The sequence below is a fragment of the Leptopilina boulardi genome, unplaced genomic scaffold, assembly GCF_019393585.1.
Source record: "Leptopilina boulardi isolate dan_hultmark-lab unplaced genomic scaffold, ZJU_Lbou_2.1 LbouV2_392, whole genome shotgun sequence".
NCBI lineage: Eukaryota > Metazoa > Arthropoda > Insecta > Hymenoptera > Figitidae > Leptopilina > Leptopilina boulardi.
Window position 1 is genome coordinate 3188744 of NW_026137965.1, and position 20997 is coordinate 3209740.

General features: G+C 21.0%; 3 protein-coding genes across 3 annotated transcripts; 2 read left to right on the forward strand and 1 right to left on the reverse strand.

The window, feature by feature from the left end:
- Nucleotides 1–558: 558 nt before the first annotated feature.
- LOC127288498 (E3 ubiquitin-protein ligase NRDP1) lies at nt 559–3345 on the reverse strand. Its single transcript, XM_051315978.1, has 3 exons — nt 3034–3345; nt 1848–2435; nt 559–1759 (listed from the first exon to the last, which is right to left on the reverse strand). The coding sequence occupies exons 1-3, from the start codon at nt 3121–3123 to the stop codon at nt 1490–1492; spliced, it is 948 nt and encodes a 315-aa protein (XP_051171935.1). The 5' UTR covers nt 3124–3345; the 3' UTR covers nt 559–1489.
- Nucleotides 3346–3403: 58 nt separating this feature from the next.
- On the forward strand, nt 3404–8735 carry LOC127288677 (solute carrier family 15 member 1-like). Its single transcript, XM_051316283.1, has 14 exons — nt 3404–3552; nt 3748–3987; nt 4090–4231; nt 4312–4398; nt 4558–4832; nt 5020–5102; nt 5173–5343; nt 5585–5662; nt 5748–5918; nt 6197–6314; nt 7265–7332; nt 7855–7983; nt 8191–8298; nt 8484–8735. Exons 2-14 carry the CDS (start codon nt 3912–3914, stop codon nt 8688–8690), a joined length of 1713 nt encoding a protein of 570 aa, XP_051172240.1. The 5' UTR covers nt 3404–3552; nt 3748–3911; the 3' UTR covers nt 8691–8735.
- Nucleotides 8736–11412: 2677 nt separating this feature from the next.
- LOC127288496 (peptide transporter family 1) lies at nt 11413–20864 on the forward strand. The gene is made up of 9 exons (XM_051315971.1): nt 11413–11777; nt 16974–17052; nt 17125–17353; nt 17858–18132; nt 18338–18420; nt 18956–19375; nt 19545–19773; nt 19850–20424; nt 20498–20864. The coding sequence occupies exons 1-9, from the start codon at nt 11748–11750 to the stop codon at nt 20687–20689; spliced, it is 2112 nt and encodes a 703-aa protein (XP_051171928.1). The 5' UTR covers nt 11413–11747; the 3' UTR covers nt 20690–20864.
- Nucleotides 20865–20997: the final 133 nt, after the last annotated feature.

A 20997-nucleotide genomic window follows, 5' to 3' on the forward strand; every position in this document is an offset into this window, starting at 1 on the left:
TTTTTCAAAATAATTGATTTTAGTTCAAGATGAAATAAATTCTTTTTTATTATTACAGTAATAATAAAATATATTCAGTTCTAAAAAATTTAATTTTTAGTCAAAAATAATCCAGTTTATAAACAATATCAGCCCAATTATTAATATTTAAAAATAAAACTTACATTTTCTCACCGTTTTTCCTTATTTTCGTTTCAAAAAAGTGCCTAAAATTCATTCATATTTTTAGGGAGCGATAAGAAACAGATAGGGCTGACCTCCTGATAACATTATAATCTCTACTCCAATTTCAAATTTAAGCCACTCACAAATAATTTTTCGTTTCCTTAAAGTACAATAAATAAATAAGTAAAAATTAATAACAATTTACTTGTTTTTTATGATAAATATAAACAAATATTGATATAATATATAAATATTAATTTATATTAATAATAATATAATAATAATAGTAATAATAATATATTAATTTTGAAAACATTTTTAAAAACCAAAATAGAAAGAAAAAACTTGTAATATTTTGGAATTGAAAAATTCAAGGCAAATTAACAAATCAAATTATTTGCAAAGCATTCTTATATTTAAATAACTTCTGTTTGGCAAAAAAAAATATTCAATAAAAAAAATACATTAAAAAAAGGTTATAAATTCATCATAACTTACAATTTTTTTTTCACATTCATAAAATACGAATAACGCTACGAAGTTTAAATCACAAATCCAAAATATATATCCTAAACAAATTGTCTTTTAATTGCAAAAGAATTAATTTTTTCTCTTTCCGCTAAACGAGTTTTCCTGATACTCATTTGACGCGAAAATTGCGTTTTCGAATTTTAGTTACGAAAACTATTTTACAATAATAAACTACCATTAAAAAAAAAAAAAAAAAAAAAAAAATGAGTTCGTCGCTCAAATCACAGTGTTAAAAACAATGACCTTTTACTGTCGTTAATAATAATTATTTATAATAAACTATTTAACAAGTACTCAGTACTATTCTTCATTTTTTTTTTTCGCCTAGAAAATTCGACGTATTTTCTTATCATTAAATAACACGTATGAAAAGAAGTCTCTTAGATCTTAAAAATCTGAATGTTAATCACTTTTCTCTTTTTTTCAAGCGAAAATATTAAGTATTTATCACAAGTTTTATTAAAACTAACGAAAAATAATAGTTCTAAGTGTAAAAAAAAAAAAATAACGACTTTCGTATAATTTGAGGAAAATTTCCCTCGTGATGATAATAAAATTATTCGTTTTACAAAAAAAAATGCATTGTCGTAATGATTTTTAAAAATACATTTTTTTTTTATGGAAAAAAAACATTTTTCTCTTTAAAAAAAAAAACTCAATTTTCTTTTGTCAACTGACAAATAAGTTTAAAAAAAAAAAAAACAAACTAAAATTAAACTCGAGTTTCTCTTTTTTTTAAAGAAAAAAATTTTGATTTCTTGGCCCTGCATTAAAATAAAAAAAAAAAATTTCTTCACTCAATTCCATGAGCAAAAATCATGACTAATCCAGGTTCCACTATCATGTCCTCTGGCATATGTGTATTGTCACATTGTAAAACTAGAACCGCTTGCTTCCCAGGAATCCTTTTACAAATATAATTTTCGTATAAACGTCGGGAATTTTGTCTCGTTTCAAGTGAATTTAATCCCGGTGGCCATTTTCTCTCGTGACAATTTTCCATTAATTCATTAATCACATGCGATGGACAATTTATTTCCGAGAGTGTTCTTTTGATTAGTGTCTTTAAGAAATAATTTCAATTTTAATTTAAAACTAAATTTTGTATAAATAGATAAAAATATATTTAAAAAAAAATATATATATATTACCTGTAATAATTCATCAGGAGTCGATATCATTCCACCCCAACGTGTTACTCTGGCACGTGGTAATGTTCCAGACCATCGAACAACTTCATCGCGTTCCATTTGATCAGCAATTGTTTTCATCAATGGATTTGAAATTCTAATTGCTTTCATAAATTCTTTAAGTAATTGAATTTCACGTTTTTGTTCATTTAATTGAAATTGTTGTTCGCTTAATTCACGTTTCATATCCGAGAGTTTTTGTCGTTGCGATTGAATTAAATTCATTAATTCACGAACGCAATTATGATTTTTGATTTCGTCTTTTGGAATAATAAGACTGCAACCCTGTTCGCAGGGTATCAATCGTTTTGGATTAAATTCACATTCTTCCAAATGTGTACCAAGACTGTCGAGTTTGATTATTGCCTGACAGCCATGTGCTAAATTATCGCAATTGATGCATAAACGAGCCAGTAAATTTCTAAGGATTCGTGGTGCTGGCCTAAGCTGAGTTCCAGTGATTGGTGTGCGGTCAAGTGGACAAATTGGTTGACGACTGATCCATTCTTGAATACAATTTCTACAGAACGCATGTTCACACACAAGTGCCTGTAAACAAACATTTCGAATTTCAATCTGATAAAACGATAATCTTTTAATCTTGTTTCAAGTCTATTTACTTTAATGTGTATTATTGCAACAGTCAATTAATTTTTATTAATAATTTTTCATTAAAATTATATATAATATTCACTTTTATTTTTTTTTTATTTATTGTCCTTTTATTAAGATTTCTTTATTTTAAAAATTGACATTTGCAAAAATTGAGGTTATGTTTACGTAATTACACAGTACTGTCAAATATAACCAAAATTAAAATAAATAATTAAATCTAAATGTTGTAATGAAAATTAATAGAAAATTAATTATTATTAATCGTATTATTAAATACGATATTACAAGAAAATTGACATATTAACAAAAACAATTTCAGGTATATATTATAATAAGTCAATATATTCATTGAATAAAAATAATAAATCTGTTTATACCCCTTAAAAATTGAAAACCCCTTTTTTTTCTCTTTTTTATAGAAATGTCGGAAATGTCAAACATGTCAACACAACAATAATGAAAAAAGTTAGGTTAGGTTACTTGTAAGAAGATTTAATTCAAATTTTAAATACTTTATAGAAAAAACTAGTACCTGTACAGGATCTTCAAGGACAGAAGAACATATCGGACATACGAGTTCTTCGTCAACATCTCCTTGAAAACGTTCTAAATCAAAACCCATTTCACTTACACAAACACACACACCTCTTTTTCTTGATCAAGTTCGTATTTTTACTAAATAATTTTTTACTTTACACAAGTTTTAAGAAAAGAATATGGTATAAAATTTACATAAAATTATCTTTCTTCTTTTTTGAATAACAACTTAATTAAACAAAAATCACTTCACTTTTCTTAGAAATGTGTCTTTTTCACGCGCACCTGTACAGCTTTCACAAGACGTTCTCCATACCACCATAAAATTAAAATTTCCGAACAGTCACGACAACTTCCGAACATTACCGAGATGAAATATTGAAATACAAAAAAAAATGGTATTAAAAAATATTTGAAATTACTATGAAAGCTTGTTTTACTTATACAAGAGTGGATAAAAAGTAAATAAAAAGGATATTTTTAAATATTTAAACGAAGATAAATTTAGATATACGTAAGTATTGAAATACAACGTTTGAATCACGTGCTATCATTTAGGTTAGATTATTTACCTTTGTATATTTGACAGTTTTGAATTAGTAAATTGTTTTTAAAATTAAATTTTGAATTGCAATTACAAAATGTAGTTTTATATTTTTATGATAAAGAATTGTTTGCTTTTTATTTAAATTTTTTGGTTATAATATAGGTAATATAGTTTGTACTATAAGTGAAACACACACGTGTATGAGGTGTTGTCAAGCGAAAGGGGTAACTCTGTGATAAATTATAATTATGTAATAATCAATTAATTACCATTTATTATATTATATTGAAAATAATACAAAAAAACAATTGAATTTATTAATTCCAATGGAATATCCACGTGCAATTTATTTAATAATTTGCACTGAATTTTGCGAAAGATTTTCCTTTTGTGGACTCCGAAGTAAGTTTTTATTTTATTAATATTATTAATAATAACTAATTAATAATAATTATTTTTTATTAATGTTAATTAATAAATTAATAAATAATTTTTCAAATATAGCAATTCTTTCACTATATCTTCGTAATGTTTTATTATTTCCTGAAAACGAATCAACAGTGATTTATCATATTTTTATAATGTTTTGTTATTTGATTCCTGTATTGGGAGCAATACTTGCAGACAGTTATTTAGGACGATTCAGGTGCAAAAATTTAATTAAACATTATTTTTTTTTAATACAAAAAAAAAATGGAAAATTATTAATTTTTTTTTTATTTTTAGAACAATTTTTTATTTTTCCATTATTTATGCAATTGGAAGTGTTCTCATGTGTTTTGCTGCAATTCCACCTGTTGCTTTTTGGCCAAAGTAATTAATATATTTTTTTTTCCAAAATTATTCGATTTCAATTTTATTATTTTATTTTTAGAAATAAATTTGTAATTATAAAAAAAATTTATAATTATAAATTAAGTTTTTCTTTGAATTTATAAAAATTAAAATTCTTTTTTCAATTTTTTCAACTAGAGGCATGATATTTTTTGGATTATTTTTAATTGCTTGTGGAACTGGAGGAATAAAACCTTGTGTAGCAGCATTTGGAGGTGATCAATTTCACTTGCCATTGCAAGAAAAATATCTCCAACAATTTTTTTCCATTTTTTATTTTACCATTAACTTTGGAGGACTCGTTGGAATGATTTTAATTCCGTTCTTAAGAAAATCTGTTAATTGCTTCGATGACGATACATGCTATGCGCTTGGTTTCGGATTTCCCGCAGCATTAATGATAATTTCATTAAGTCATTATAAAATAATTATTAATAATATTCTCATTAATATCTTTTTAAAATTATTATTAATTATTATTTTTAATTTTGTTGGTTTTTTTTTAATTTTTATTTTTGATTTATCAGTAATAATTAAATTAAAAATATTTTTATTAATTTTTTTTTTATTTATATATTTTTAAAAAATTTTAATCCACAGTATTATTTCTAATTGGAAAACCTCTTTATCGTCTCAAATATCCTAAAGAAAATATAATACTCAGTTTTTTGCGTTGCATAATTGTAAGTGATTTATTTTTCTAGTTGAAAAATTGAAAATATTAATTATTATATAAAATTTAATTTACAAAAGTATTCTGTACGAAAATTATGTCAAAATAATAATTCGGAAATTCAAAAACACTGGTTGGATAATTCTCAGAAAAAATTTTCTCCAAAATTAATATCTGATATAAAAATAGTACTTGCAGTATTATATTTGTATATTCCTTTGCCTCTATTTTGGAGTCTTTTTGATCAACAGGTTTACGTTTAATTAATAATTAATAGGCATTAAATAATTAATTAGTTAATTTATCAATGATAATTAATAATAATTTTTTAATTTATTAATTTAATAATTTTTTGATTTATTTATTTATTAATTAATGAAACATTATTTACACTTTTGTGAAAATAAATTTATCGAAAAATTTTTTTATTTTACTTATCAATAAAATAGAAATGAATTAAAATGTAATATTTAATCTCTTGATTTAAATCAGGGATCACGTTGGACATTTCAAGCATCAAGAATGAATGGTTACATTTGGAATGTACAAATTTTACCAGATCAACTACAGGTTTAATAAATTAATTATTTGTTTAATGAAACAATTATTGTTTTGAAAATAAATTCAATTATTATTATAAGTTTTGTGCCAATAGGTTATAAATCCAGCCCTAGTGCTATGTTTGATTCCGATATTTGACAAAGGCATATATCCGATTTTCAATAAATTATGTAGACTAAATTCTGCCTTAAATCGTATGATTATTGGCGGAATATTTGCTGGATTTGCATTTATTACCAGCGGCTTTTTGGAATTACAATTAGAAGTACTGAAAATTAATATTTAATTTAATATATCATAATGTATTCAATTAATAATCATTAAATTTATAATAATAATAATAATTATTATTATTATTATATAGAGGATAAATTTAATTTATAATTCAAAATTAAGTAAACATATTAAAAAAATGATAAATCACTTCGTTTTCATGAAAAAATTAAATTTGAAAAAAAATTATTGAATTAATTAATTTTATTTATTAATTTTATTATTATTTATTTTATTTTTTATTTATTAATTTTGTTTTTTTTTTAACAGAAATCCTATCCAATTTTGCCAAGAAATGGAGAAGCGACATTGAATTTTATTAACACATTGAACTGTGATGTTGAAATTCGATCAACATTCCATTCAAATTATATTTTGAACGAAGCAGGTGAGAAAAATATATTTAATATAAGAGCAAATAATTTTTCTCTCCATAAATTTTATCTTCAAGTGCCAATTGATTGTCGACATTCTGAATTGATTAATTCAATATTAAGCACGAACGTTGAAGCAAAAGAATTTCAGATTCATACTTTATTGATTGGAATAGTAGATAGAAAAATTTATCTTTTTCCGATCGAATTCGATTCATATTCAAAAAATCTTAATGGACGTTCAAAATTACGGTACACGAATTATAATTAAAAAAATAATTATCACATTTTTATAATATGAAACAAAAAAAAACATTATTTAATTTTAAGTTTAAATTTACAATTAATTTTTTCTACTAATTAAAATAATAATAATTATAAATAAATAATCTTAGGTTCATTTTCTTAAGAGATTTAAAAGATGATACAAGTGTTACAATAAATTTAAAAAGTATGCGTAATTATAAAAAGAAATTTATATTCGTCAAAGGAAAATTTTTATCAGTGTCAGCTTATTGGGAATTAGAACCAGGACTGTGGGTTTCCCATTATTTTTTATTAAATTGAAAAATTTCTTTTTTTGATAAAAAATCAATTAATCAAAAAATTTTTTTTATTCACATTAATTATTATATATTTTAAATTGCAATAATTTCATTTTCGATAAAGAAAATCAATTAATCAAAAAAATTTTTTTATTTACATTAATTATTATATTTTAAATTGCAAAAATTTTATTTTCGATAAAAAATGAATTAATCAAAAATTTCTTAATTAACATTATATTTTAAAAATATAAAAATATATAAAGAATATAAAATTAAAATAAAATATAAAACAACTATTTTTTAAATATTACATTTTTTGAGTAAAAGAAATTTTCTTTTTTTTTTTTTGATAGAATATTTTATTAGTTTACAGTATAAGATTTCTAATGATATAAATCGCCGTACGATTTATCAAGATTCGATAGAACTGTCTTCCGGTGGAGTTTATATTCTGGTGATTAGAATACATCAAAGTCAAGTGGCAGTATGAGATATTTTTTCAATTTTATTCAATTTAAAAAGAAAATTTTTTTAATAATATAAAAAAATAAATAGTAAGAAATTTTTAAATAAATTTTAATATTAAAATTGAAAATGTTATTTTTTTAAATTTTATTTAAATTCAAAATTTTATTTAAATTTAAAATGTTATTTAAATTCAAAATTTTATTTAAATATAAAATGTTATTTAAATTCAAACTTTTATTTAAATTCAAAATATTCAAAATTTTATTTAACTTCAAAATGTTATTTAAATTTGAAATTTTATTTAAAATTAAAATTTTATTTAAATTTAATATTTATTATTTCCTGCAATGTTTCCTATAGTTTCATTATTTTTAGAAATGACTTTTTAATTGTAATGACTCCAATGTCTGGGATTTTTTTTTTGTTTTGAAGAAAAAGTCATTTTGGAGTAAATTTTAATTATTAAAAAAAAATCAATATTTTTCCGAATAATTTTCAAAATTCTATTAATTTTATAAATATTTATAAAATAAAATAGTTTCAGAAACTTTTCACAATGACTCAACCAAACGAAATTCACATTCTTTGGCTTTTTCCTCAATATATTTTAATTTCAATAGCAGAAATTTTATTTGCCATTTCTGGATTAGAATTTTCATTTACACAAGTAATTTTTGGAAAATTCCATAATTTTTTTTTTTATAGTACCCTTTTATGGGAATTTTTTAAATAAAAAAAAATTTCTGGATTAATTATACGATAGATAAATAAAATAGTATATATACAAAATTTCATTAAAAATTAATTAATTCAAAAATAAATATTTTTTTTTGAAAGCAAAAAATAAAATGTTTTTTTTTTTTTAAATTTTTAGGCACCAAAAAGTATGAGGACTATAACAATTGCTGCTTGGTATTTGAGTGTTGCCATTGGTAATTTATTGGTGATAATTATAATTCAATCACAATTTTTCAACAGCCAAGTAAATTTGTTAAATTAATAATTGAATTAATTAATTATCAAATTATTGATTATTAATTTTATTAAAATATTAGTTATTAATTTTATTGAAATATTAGTTATTAATTTTATTAAAATATTAGTTACTAATTTTATTTAAATATTATAATTTAATTATATTTTCAAAAATAAAAATTATAATTTCAGGCGAATGAATTTTTTCTATTTGCCGGATTAATATTGCTTAATATGATAATTTTTGCCATTATGACAAGACAATATAAATTTGTATTATTGGAAGCTGATTCAAGTAATGATCCATTGTTTTTCAAGAATAAAAAAAATGAAAGGGATCTTGAACCATTGATAAAAATTCCAAATTCTCATACTTCTTTGATAGCTAATTCAAATTAATATCCGTATATTATATAAATAAATTAATAAATTAATTGATTAATAAAGAAATAAATAAATAAATTTTTTTTAAATTCGAAAAATTATTTTTTTTTATAAAATCAAATGCTTTTTTAAAAAATAAATTGTATATATAATATAACTTCCGAAAAAATTGATTTTTGCTGCGATTTTATAGAATCAATATTAATTTTTATATCTCCATAAAATCGAGATTAAACCGTCTGACGTTTAATCTTATAATGATCTGTGTTATTGATAAATTTTATCTGAATAAATAACGATTTTAACGCGACGTATTTTTTGAAACGTCAATTCAAATAATCTTATAATATTGATTTTTTTTTTTTTACTATTTTTTGAAATCATTTTTTTTGTTTTTTTTTTGTATTTTCAGGACTATTAAAAATTATAAAGGATGTGGATCATTAATTTTATCTAAAAAAAAAAAAAAAAAATTATGAAATAATGTGGAAATTCAAATTCTGGACCAGTTTTTCTGAATTTGAATTATTCGCGCAGATATTTATATATTCCATTGCCAGTTTCTCCTTGACAGAAACTTTACATAATAATTCGTACAGTGAAAGTTCTTTATATAGAAGGAAACATTTGTACAGAGAATGTGTAAATTAAAAATGAAGATAATAAATCAAATTTTAATTCTTGACAATTATAAAATGACAATCGAAAACTTTATAAGTCATCTATTCAAATGATAATACAATCTATTATATACACACTTGAAAAAAAGAAAACTATTATTTTTATTGATTTTAATTTTTATTTTAATTTTTTTTTTGTATTTATTTTATTATTTATTTATGCAGGTTCCTTTTTTTATTTATATTGTTTATATTTTTAATAATAAAAAAAATAAATAATAGAAAAATTATTATTTTTATTGATTTTATTATTTTTTTTTTAAATTATAATTTAATTTTTTTATACAGGTTTTATTTATAAAAAAAAAAAATATACAAATGTTAGTTTCTAAATATTACACTTTGCTATAGTAAAATACTTAATACTTTCTGAGAAATAATAAAAAGAAACCGTGTGTAATTATGATTTTTATTCAGAAACTTGTTATAAATGTACTCACGAAGCATAAAGTACATTTTGATTAAAAAAAAATATATTATTTAACCCGCACGATTTGTTATTTAATTCAAAAATGATAAAGAAAAAAAAATTAAATAATCTTACCTCTATTACATAGTAAAAAAAAAATGGAAAAATAGATAAATTTTAATATTTAACATTTTTTTTATGCAACAGTTTTAGTTTCATTTATTTTTTCGTTTAAATTTTATTTTAAACGTTTTAGAGATTTTTTTAAATTAGATATTTTTTTTTTTTTTTTATTACTGTCGTGACAATGTCGATGACATGGTTTGCGAAGCAATCGTTTAGAAGATTGGTAATTACACTTAATTGACAATAATAATCACTTACTTGAATTGCAATAATTATTTCAAAAAACCAATCAAAAATTATTATTAAAAAACAAGAGAAAAATTTAGTCAATCGAAATTATAATATTTAAATTTCGTATTTCAATTAAAAATTTACAAAAAGAAATTAATTTAAATCAAGTAAAAAAAAAAAAAAAAAAAAATTCGAAACTTGTTCCAATGTGATATACATAATTTGAAACTTGTTCGAACTGATTCGGAATCTGTCCTAACTTATTTACAAATTCCTAAAATTGTTTCGAAAATTTTTCGAACTGGTTTGTAACTTGTACCAACTAATTAGAAATTGGTTCTAAATTGTTCCTAATTTATTGCAACTAATTCAAAACTTGTCCTAACTTGTTGCAAATATTTCGAAACTTGTTCGAAACTTGTTCGAACTGATTCCAAACTTGTTCTAATTTGTTTGAACTGATTCGAAACTTATCAGAACTTGTTTCAAATTTGTTATAACTTATTTCAATTAATTCAAAACGTGTTCTAACTTGTCATAACTAATTCGAAACTTGTTGCAACTAATTTAAAACTTGTCCTAACTTGTTCGAACTGATTTAAAACTTATTCTAACTTGTTTACAACTTGTATGAAAAAAAAATTCGAAACTTATTCTAAGTTGTTTGTAACTTATTACAAGTATTTTGAAACTTGTCCTCAATTGTTACAAATATTGCGAAACTTGTTCGAACTGATTCCAAACTTGTCCTAACTTGTTTGAACTGATTCGAAACTTGTTCTAAATTATTCCAATTAATTCAAAACGTATTCTTACTTGTTCTAATTCATTCCAATTAATTCAAAACGTGTTCTAACTTGTTTCAACTAATTCGAAACTTGTTTGTACTCGTTTGAAACTTGTCCATTTATAAAATTCAAACAGAAAAATTGTTAATAAATTAATGAACTCTTTAATTTAAGTCAATTGTCGATTTCAACCTTTGTATATCTCTCTGTTTTCCGAGGAAAAATGTATTTCCAGGAAGTGTGATAATCATTGGATAAAAAAATTTTCTTGAATATGAAATTTTTATTTTCTCGAAGGTCTTTTTTAAAACTTTTTTTTTTTTTTTTTTTTTTTTCGGAATTGAAGGAAATTTGATGATTGTCAAAATCATCAATGAACTATATCTATATTGTATTTCTTATATATTGAGAATCTGGACACGTTTTATTTGAACTATTTATCCCCACTTTTTTTTTTTCATGTGTTGTCAGAACGACTTTGGCCTACAGATTGGTTCGAGGCTTTTATGTTACAGACTTCTTCACGCTCAGCGACTTTCACATCATTTTCAATGCTTACAATACAGTGTAACAGTAGCAGTTGAACGGAACAGTGTCATATATAAATGTCTTAAACGACGTAACGCATTTATACACATGTCATAACACAATTTTTATAAACAAAATGTATTATTATTACAGTTGAACGTTTTCACTTTTTTAGTTTTTTTTTTTTTTTTTAAATTATTCAATTTGTAGAATAGTTTTTAATATTTTTTTTTTTTTCTTTGAGGACATTTTGTGATATATGTGATATAAATTTTAAAAAGTTTTGTTATTGTTATTATTAATATTTACAATGGAGGAAAAAATGGGTGATACGCAAAAGGTGTGTATTTGTTGTAATTTTTAATTAAAAAAAAAATTTTGTTTTTTAAAATCACATTTTTTTTTAAATTTTATTTTTATTTATTTTCATTAATTTTTGTTTATTTGATTATTTATTAATTATTTTGGAATACTGGTATTTTACAATACTTGGTATTTTTAAATTTGCATATAGATTATTTTACTTATTGTAATTTACTTAATAATTAATTTGTATTTTTATATATTTATTGAATTTAATTAATTAATTTTAATTTTTTTATATAATTGTACTTTTAATTTACATATATAGATATTAATAAAAGAAAAGATAAAAAAAGCTTGACTATACTTTGCGAACCTTTATGAAAAAAAAAGATAACAAAATATGATAAAAAAAAAGAATCATGAACAACTTTTAAAAAAAAAATATTCTCTTCAATTGAATTTGAAAGTAAATACTTGAAAATAATTGAAAAAATTGCAGTACCTAAATAAAAATTACTCAATAAAAAAATATTTTAATTTATTAATTATTAATTATATTATTTATTTAATTATTAATTATTTAATTAATAATAATAATAATAATAATAAATACAAAATAACAATAATTTATTATTAATTTATTATTAACTTATTATCAATTAATTATTAATTATATTAATTAATTGAAAATTATTGTAAAAAAGTTTAATTAGAATTTCTCCAAAACATTTAAATTGAAAAATAATTTAACTCATTTGAAATTGATAATAAATAATTAAATTTGATTATTTAATTAATTTAATTATTTAAATAAATATTAGATTTTTTATTTCTCCATTGTGTACTTTTTACAAAGTTTTACAATTTTTTCTTTCCCACTAGTTTTTTTTCTAAAAAGCTATATACATCAACATAATGAACAAACGTAAAATAGAACATAAAAAAAATACAAAATTATTTAAATAAATAAAAAATATATATAAAAAAAAATTGAAGTCAATTTTAACCAATCGAATAAATAAATAATAATTGAAATAATTGAATATAAAAAAAATAAATTATATTGTACAGTGCATTCAAGTCGATAGTCTACATAACAATTTGGGATAAAAAAAAAGTCATAAAAAAAATGAATGGAACTAAAAATAATTCTAGCATTTGCAGATTGATACAATTATTATGTTAATTGAGTCACGAGTAATTGAAAATTATTCAAACAATATGATTGAAATTAATTTTTTTTTTAAATTTGAATTTAGAAACAATTAGAATAATTTTTATTGATAAAATTTTCAATAATCGAAATAAATGCAGTAATAAGTAATTGAAGACAATTTAATTGGAATAATATTTGTATAATTTAATACGGAAGTCAATTAAAAACAATTATTGGATTGAAGAAAGTACTATTTTAATATTCTTTATTTATTATTTATTTATTATTTATTGTTTTTTATTTATTTGTTACAATTTATTTAATTTATTTATAATTCATAGTTCATGCCTTTCGACTTTGAACACAAATTTATTTAATTATTTTTAGCTGATTATTGAATAAAATTTATTTTTTTTACTAAAAAAAAAAACTTGTTCTTTGTACCTAAATAAATATTTTTGCTGATTAAAATGAATTTTTCCTCTCAAGTGTTTATTTTATCACAAAAATAAAAATCTCACAAGTTAAATTTGTACTTTCGTTTTTATCAAGATCAATATTTAATCATTGGAAATAATTTTTTTTTTCTAAACAGAATATTTGAAAATTGTAAAATTCAAATGTTCATTGTAAATAAAATATTTAATATTGAGTAATAAATTATTAGTCAATAAATATTACATAATAAATAATAATAATAAATTAAATAATAAATATAAAGTAAAAAAATATGAAAATAATAAAATTTCAAATAATAAATATTATAAAAAATAAATACAATAAAAAAAAATAGAGAAAAAAGGAGAAATCTTTTTTATATATAGTTATAGTTGTTGTGACAATTGTCATTTATTACATTTGTTTTCCGTACGTTATCTTCGTTTTTAGAAAAGGTAGGCCATGGTCGAATAAAAATCATTGTGCATTTAAATTGTCAATACAGGCCATAATTTAAAAAAAAAAAATTTGCATTTTCATAGAGAATTCTAATGATATATTTTTTTTAAAAAATGCTACTTCTTGTTGTATAAAAAATTAATTTTTTTTTTTGCTTAAATTCTTTTTTTAAATTGAAAAATCAATTCTTATTTCACATTTTATGAACAATATTTTAAAAATGATTTTTAATTATTTAAAAAAATAAAATTTAAAAGAAAATCAAAACTGTCAATTAAATATTTTTATTTTTTTTTGTATTTATTTAACAAAAGTAAACCGATAAATAAAAACGAAATTTTAGTTTATTTTGTTTAGATTTAAAAATAGGAGATTTTTTTATATCTCTATTTCATTCACAACAACCGGATATTGCTATGTAGGATTTTTCTCATATATATACAAAGCTAGTATAGACTTTTAGGAATGCAGTTCGTTGATTATGGAATGTTGGTTACCGTTCATTGACTTTTGAACTATATTTATTTTATTTTTTTGTCAATTGACAATAATTAAGAAAATAAAAATTTAAAAATAAAAACATTGAATTTTTGCGGTGAATTAATTATTTTATTGCCTTACTTCCTCATTTGAAATTCGTTCATTTACACGCTATATAAAATGCAATGTCATATAAGTTCGCGTCATAAAAAGATCATGTGAGTCCTTTGGTTCATAAATGAAGAAAAATGCATTCAATAGAGACTACAAAAAGTATATATACAATATCTCTTTTAATAACGCAACAATTATATTTCACACAATATTTTCTCGGAAATCTTCCCATAAAACTTATTTATTACATCGTTAATACAATGAATTTTCATAAACTTGAAAACAAAAAAAAAAAAAAAACATTCTCATTTTATTCATCAACAAATTGCTAATATTTACATTTTATTTGTCCAAACAAAAAAAGATGTTCTAAATTTAAAATCAAATAAAATTTAATTATTCTCAAAAATTTGAATTCAAAATTAATTGAATTTTCAATAATTTGAATTTAAAAGCATCTAAAATTTAATTATTTCTAAAATTTTCCATCGAAATTTTTTTTTGTTGAAATTTAATAATTTCAATTATAACTCTAAGGAAATTCAATTATTTTTAACTATTTTAATAATATTCGTTGAAAATTCAACTATCTGAAACCATTTTTCAATTAAAAATGATTTTCAAATTATTGTATTTTGTCCGCATTTTCTAATAAATTTTTAGTGAAATCATCTAAAATTTTAATTACAAAACACTTAAACTTTCAATTAATTTCAAAAATCTCAATTTTAAATCTTTGAAAATTCAATTAAATTTAAAATATGTTTTCCAAAAATTGTTTGATAAATTATTTTTAGTTCTGTAAAATTTAATAATATTGTTTGAAAATTAACAATATCTTTTGAAATTTAATTATTGCTAAAAATTTTAACTTTAACCCTTCGAAAAGGATTATTATTAAAAAAATAAATTTTTTATTTAAAAATCTGTAAAATATTTTTGTTAAAATAAAAAACGAATCCACTTTTTTTTGGAATATAAATCGACTAAAACGACTTTTTGTGTCTTTAAGTTAATTCGAGGTCTGTGTTTTTATAATTAATATTTAATAGGTATTCGTTAGCCCTTGGTACCTTAAAAATTAATTTTTAAAAATAAATTTTTTTCAAATTACTATCTTGTACGAAATTTCCTGGCGCATCTTTTTTCTCATCATAAATTTTTTGTATTTGTATACAATTTTTGAATCAATATACAATAACTTTAAAAAAAATTTCGTTGGTAAACGAATTTTCGAATTTGGAATTTTAAAGAAACTTATTCCGAAATTTGAAAACACAATTATACAACTTTGGCAAAAATGAGAAAAAGAATTGTCAAAATTTGACACGTTATAAGATTAGTATTCAAAAAAACATGTGAAATCAGAAAAGGCCAACTTCAAGTTAGGACAGAAGGACAGACTAAGCATTTTATTATTATATTATTTTTTTTTAATACTAAATTTTTTTATTAAAAAAAAAATTGTTTAGTAAAACATTTTTTTTATTAAAAAAATTTGTTTGGTAAAAAAATTTTTTTTTAACAGTAAAAAATAAATAAGAAACAAAAATAGTTTTTATTATGATAATTCGAAATGTTTATTTTTAAATAAAATATTTATATCTCATTGAAAAGAACAATAAAGAGGATTATTTAGGTTTATAATATTTTATCGTGTCATTATGCACTTTGATAATGTTTTGTGACATGGAATTTTTATAATGTAATGCGTGCAAATAATCAACGTAAATAAAAAAGATTTTATGATGTCATTGATTAATTTTCCTTTTTTGAAGAGATTTTTCATTTCGAGGATATTTACCTTAAAATTTTTTTTTAAAAAGTACTAATTCTTCATACAGATAACAAAAGAATGCGAATGAAACTTAAACAATAAGAAATTTGCAATCTGAAAATAATCAAGATAAAATATTCTGTATCAGAAACATTTTGAAGTATGTATTTATATTTAAATAAAAAAAATGTAATTTTTATTTATCTGTTTTTTCAATTTAACTATTTTTTTATTATTATTATTATTATTAATTTATTTTTATTATTTATTATTTGTTACTAATTATTTACATTATAAAAAATTTCATTGGGTAAATTTTTATTATTTGAAAAGAATTGTATTATTTATTTATAAATATAAAATTGCTTCAAAATTATAATTATAAGTGACATGCATATAATAGTTTTATAATCTTATCTTTTTGTATTAAATGTCTTTTATCATCAATAGAGAAATTTTTTTTTTATTATATAAATTAAAAAAAAAAAGGTGTTAACCGAGGCATTTAAACAATTATCGAACAATTTTCAATCTACTGATAATTGACCCGTTTAAATGGTTATCTTTTATTTTTCTTCATGGTATTCTAAATAATTAGCAAGCGATTAAAATATTTCAATATTTATTAGAAATAATATCTTTTTTTTAATTAATTAAAAATATAATAAAATAAAATTTTATATTTAAATTATTATATCAACAAAATTATTTATTTACCATTTAACAATTATTAACAAATAATAATTAAAAAAAAGAAAAAGGAAAAAAAAATTAATAAATTATTTTTACTTTTTTCCTCTCAATAGAAGTTGAAGTATCCAAAGTCAGTGTTCTTCATCATCAGCAATGAATTCTGTGAAAGATTCGCTTTTTATGGAATGCGAAGTATGATTATTGAGATATTAAAATTTTTTTTTTCTTTTTCATAAATAATATGAAATTTTTTTTTTTTTTCAGCGATATTGTCAATGTACTTTTTTAATATATTACTGTACACTAAAAATACATCGACAGTTATTTTTCACGTTTTCACAATGTTGGCATATTTAATGCCATTATTTGGAGCAATGTTGGCCGATTCACTTCTTGGAAAGTTTAAAACTATTTTTTATATCAGTATTATTTATACTATTGGACAATTTTTATTGTCAGCAAGCGCAACACCTTGGCTTGATTTTGCACCACGGTAAATATTACAAATACAATTTTTTTTTTTTTTTATTACAAAAAATTCCAAATAAAAATAGAAAATAGAGAAATTACTATAAAAATAGCTATAAAAATAATTAAGTAAATAAATGTCAGCCATAATCCATTATTATTAATGTATATATTTATTTTTCAATTTTTCAATTGGGTTAAAGACTTGTTTTTTTGTATCAAGGATTATTACTTTTCAGCAGATGTGTGAAAAAAAATAGAAAGTTGAATTATTTGTTATTAATTACTTATATGGTTATTTATTATAATAATTATAAAAAACCTGTTTTATTTGAAATCAATATTTCTAATAGTTAAAAATGAAAATTTATAATATTTTGTTTTGAAATATTATTATTAAAAAACGAAAAAATTAGTTGAATTCAATTTTTTCTATTTTCTATTTTTCTATTTATTATTATTTAAAAATTTTTTTGTTTATAAAAAATTTTATTGAAAAATCAATAATTGAAAATAAATTTTTTTTCAGAGAATTTGGAATACTTGGCCTTGTGTTAGTGGCAATAGGAACAGGTGGGATAAAACCATGTGTATCTGCTTTTGGAGGCGATCAATTTGTCCTACCTCAACAGGAAGCATCTTTGATAAAATTTTTTTCACTTTTTTATTTTGCTATAAATTCTGGTTCTTTGATTTCAACTTTCATCACTCCAATCTTCAGAGAGGACATTCCATGTTTTGGTCAGAAAACCTGTTACTCACTCGCCTTTTTCGTACCAGCTGTTTTAATGGCTCTATCATTAGGTGTGACAACATCTATATCTAAATCAAAACTAAAAAAAAATTTTCATTAGAATTTTAAATTTTCTCTAAAATTATTTACTAATTTTTTTAATTTTTAATAATTATTACAGAAAAAAAAGTTATTACTTTTTAATATTTGCAAAATTTCAATTTAATTTGCAAAATTAGGTTTCTTTTTTAAAAAATTATTTTTATTTTATTACAGTGATTTTTGTTCTTGGCAAACCTCTCTATAGAATGAAAAAACCCGAAGGCAATGTCGTGTTGAATGTGTGTAAATGCATAGGGGTGAGTTTTTCTTAATTTATATATAGAAAATTAATTAATAATCGATTATTTTTTAATTTTATTAGAAATTGATGACTAATAGTTTAATTGAATAAAAAAAAAATGTTTAGTAAATTAATTAGTAAAAATTAGAAATTTATTTTGCTAATTTTATTGGAGACAATAAAAAATTAATACACAATAATAAATTTAGTCAATTTATTTATGTAATAAATTTATTAAACAAATTTAGTACATAAATTTACACAATAATAATCAATTTATTTATGTAGTAAATTTAGTAAACAAATTTAGTATTTAAATTTAATGAATAAATTTAGTAAATAAATTTAGTGAACTAAATTTATTTACTAATTTCGTTTACTAAATTTGCTAATTAATTTCGTTTACCAAATTTATTTACTATATTTTTAAAAATAATTTAATAAATTCATTTAACATAAATAAATTGTATAATATTATTAGGTTAAATCAAAAATAGAAAATAGAAAAATAAAGCTTACTTTTCAAAAAAAAAAAATAATAATAATAATAGCACGCCCTTGGAAGAAAATGGAAATCATCGAGTCATCATAGAAGAGATCATTGGTTGGATTATGCCGACGATAAATACACGAAAAAAATGATTGAAGATGTAAAATCGGCATTAAAAGTTTTAAAACTTTTTTTGCCATTACCCATTTTTTGGGCACTTTTCGATCAACAAGGATCAAGATGGACATTTCAGGCTAACAATATGAAAGGTGAAATTGGAAGTTTTGAATTGAAACCTGATCAAATGCAAGTGGTTAATCCACTTTTAATTTTAATCTTCATTCCACTCTTCAATAGTTATTTATATCCAATTTTTAAAAAATTACACATTTTCGACACGCCACTCAAAAAATTAACTTTGGGTGGCATATTGGCAGCGTGTGCCTTTATTCTGTCAGCGGTTGTGGAATTTCAAGTCGAGGTATCTAAAAAAAAAAAAATAATAATAATTAGATAAAATAAATAATAATTTTAGATAAAATTAATAATAATTGGATTAAATTATTAATAATTAATTTCAATGTTAAATAATAAGAAAGTAGATTAAAAGTTAAAATAAAAAAAAAAAAAATTTTTTTTTTAATTAAAAGAAAGGGTATCCAGTTCAACCCACTGCCGGTAAAGCTCAATTAAGAATATTCAATACTTTGAATTGTTCTATACCAATGACAGTACGAGACGAGAGTTTTGAACTCAAGGCACTTGATTTTTGGGAACATAAAGATATATTGGCAAATGATTATGCGAATGTTACTTTTAAAGCTGATTTTGCATTTTGTCATAAGGAAAAATATTCCATTCCTTCTGGAGAAGTAAAAGGTAATTCAATTTCTTTTTAATTTTATTGAATTTAATTTTAAATTGTAAAAATTGAAATTAATTTTTTTTTTCACAGGTGTTATTCGAGCTGTTGAAAATAAAGCAACATCATGGGTTATCACAAAAAATGGTTTAGATTTTGCATACAATGATTCAGTGACAAGAACTGATAAAAGAGATTTACGTATTCGAGCAGTAATATGGTCTGATTATGAAAAAGGCAAATTAAAATTAATTAAAAGTGATGGAATAAATTTGACATTTAATATTAGTGAAAATTTTAATGTCACTGATTTAGAAAATATGTACAGTGGTGTATATGATATTTATTGGAATGAAAAATTAGTGAAAGAATCAGTAAAATTAAAACGAGGCGGTGTTTATACAATAACTGGTTATTTAACTGAAAAAGTGAAAGAATTGAATATTTTAAAAGTAACACAGGAAAATTCAATTCATATGTTATGGTTAATACCACAATATGTTGTAATGACAATGGGAGAAGTTTTATTTTCTGTGACTGGTTTAGAATTTGCTTTTACACAAGCGCCAATAAGTATGAAATCATTATTGCAAGCTGCATGGTTATTAACAGTGGCATTTGGAAATCTCGTTGTGATAATTATTGCCGAAACATCACTAATGAAGCAGGTAAAAAAAAATTATTTCTATTTTTTGTTTGTTTCCTGGAAAATGGAAATTAAGTTTTTTTTTTCTTTTTCAGTCGTATGAATTTTTACTATTTGCCGCTTTGATGTTTTTGGATATGTTAATTTTTGCTGTGATGGCGATGTATTACAAATATGTTGTGATAACTGATGAATCTGAAGGTAATGGTAATGGTATTCCCATGAATGGAAAACATGGATCAATCAACGCGACATTTGTGGAGGACAATGAACCAGTGAAGCGATAGTGCAAACATTTTTTTTTTTCATTACACGATTCATCATTTAAAAAAGGAATTTTAAAAATTCCTTAACAATTTTACGCTTTTGTAAATACTTATTTTTTTTGTTTTTACATTTTTTACTTTACTTTCCTTAAGAATAATATAGGGAAAAAAATATATATATATATTGTACTCGTTATTAGACATCGTTCGAACATTTTTCATTTATCCTTTTTAATTCATTTTCCTTATTATCATGCTTTTAGAGAACAAAATTTGTCTTTTCATTTGAGTGATTGTCTCTTTGAAATAGAAGTTTTTCGTAAAAAAAA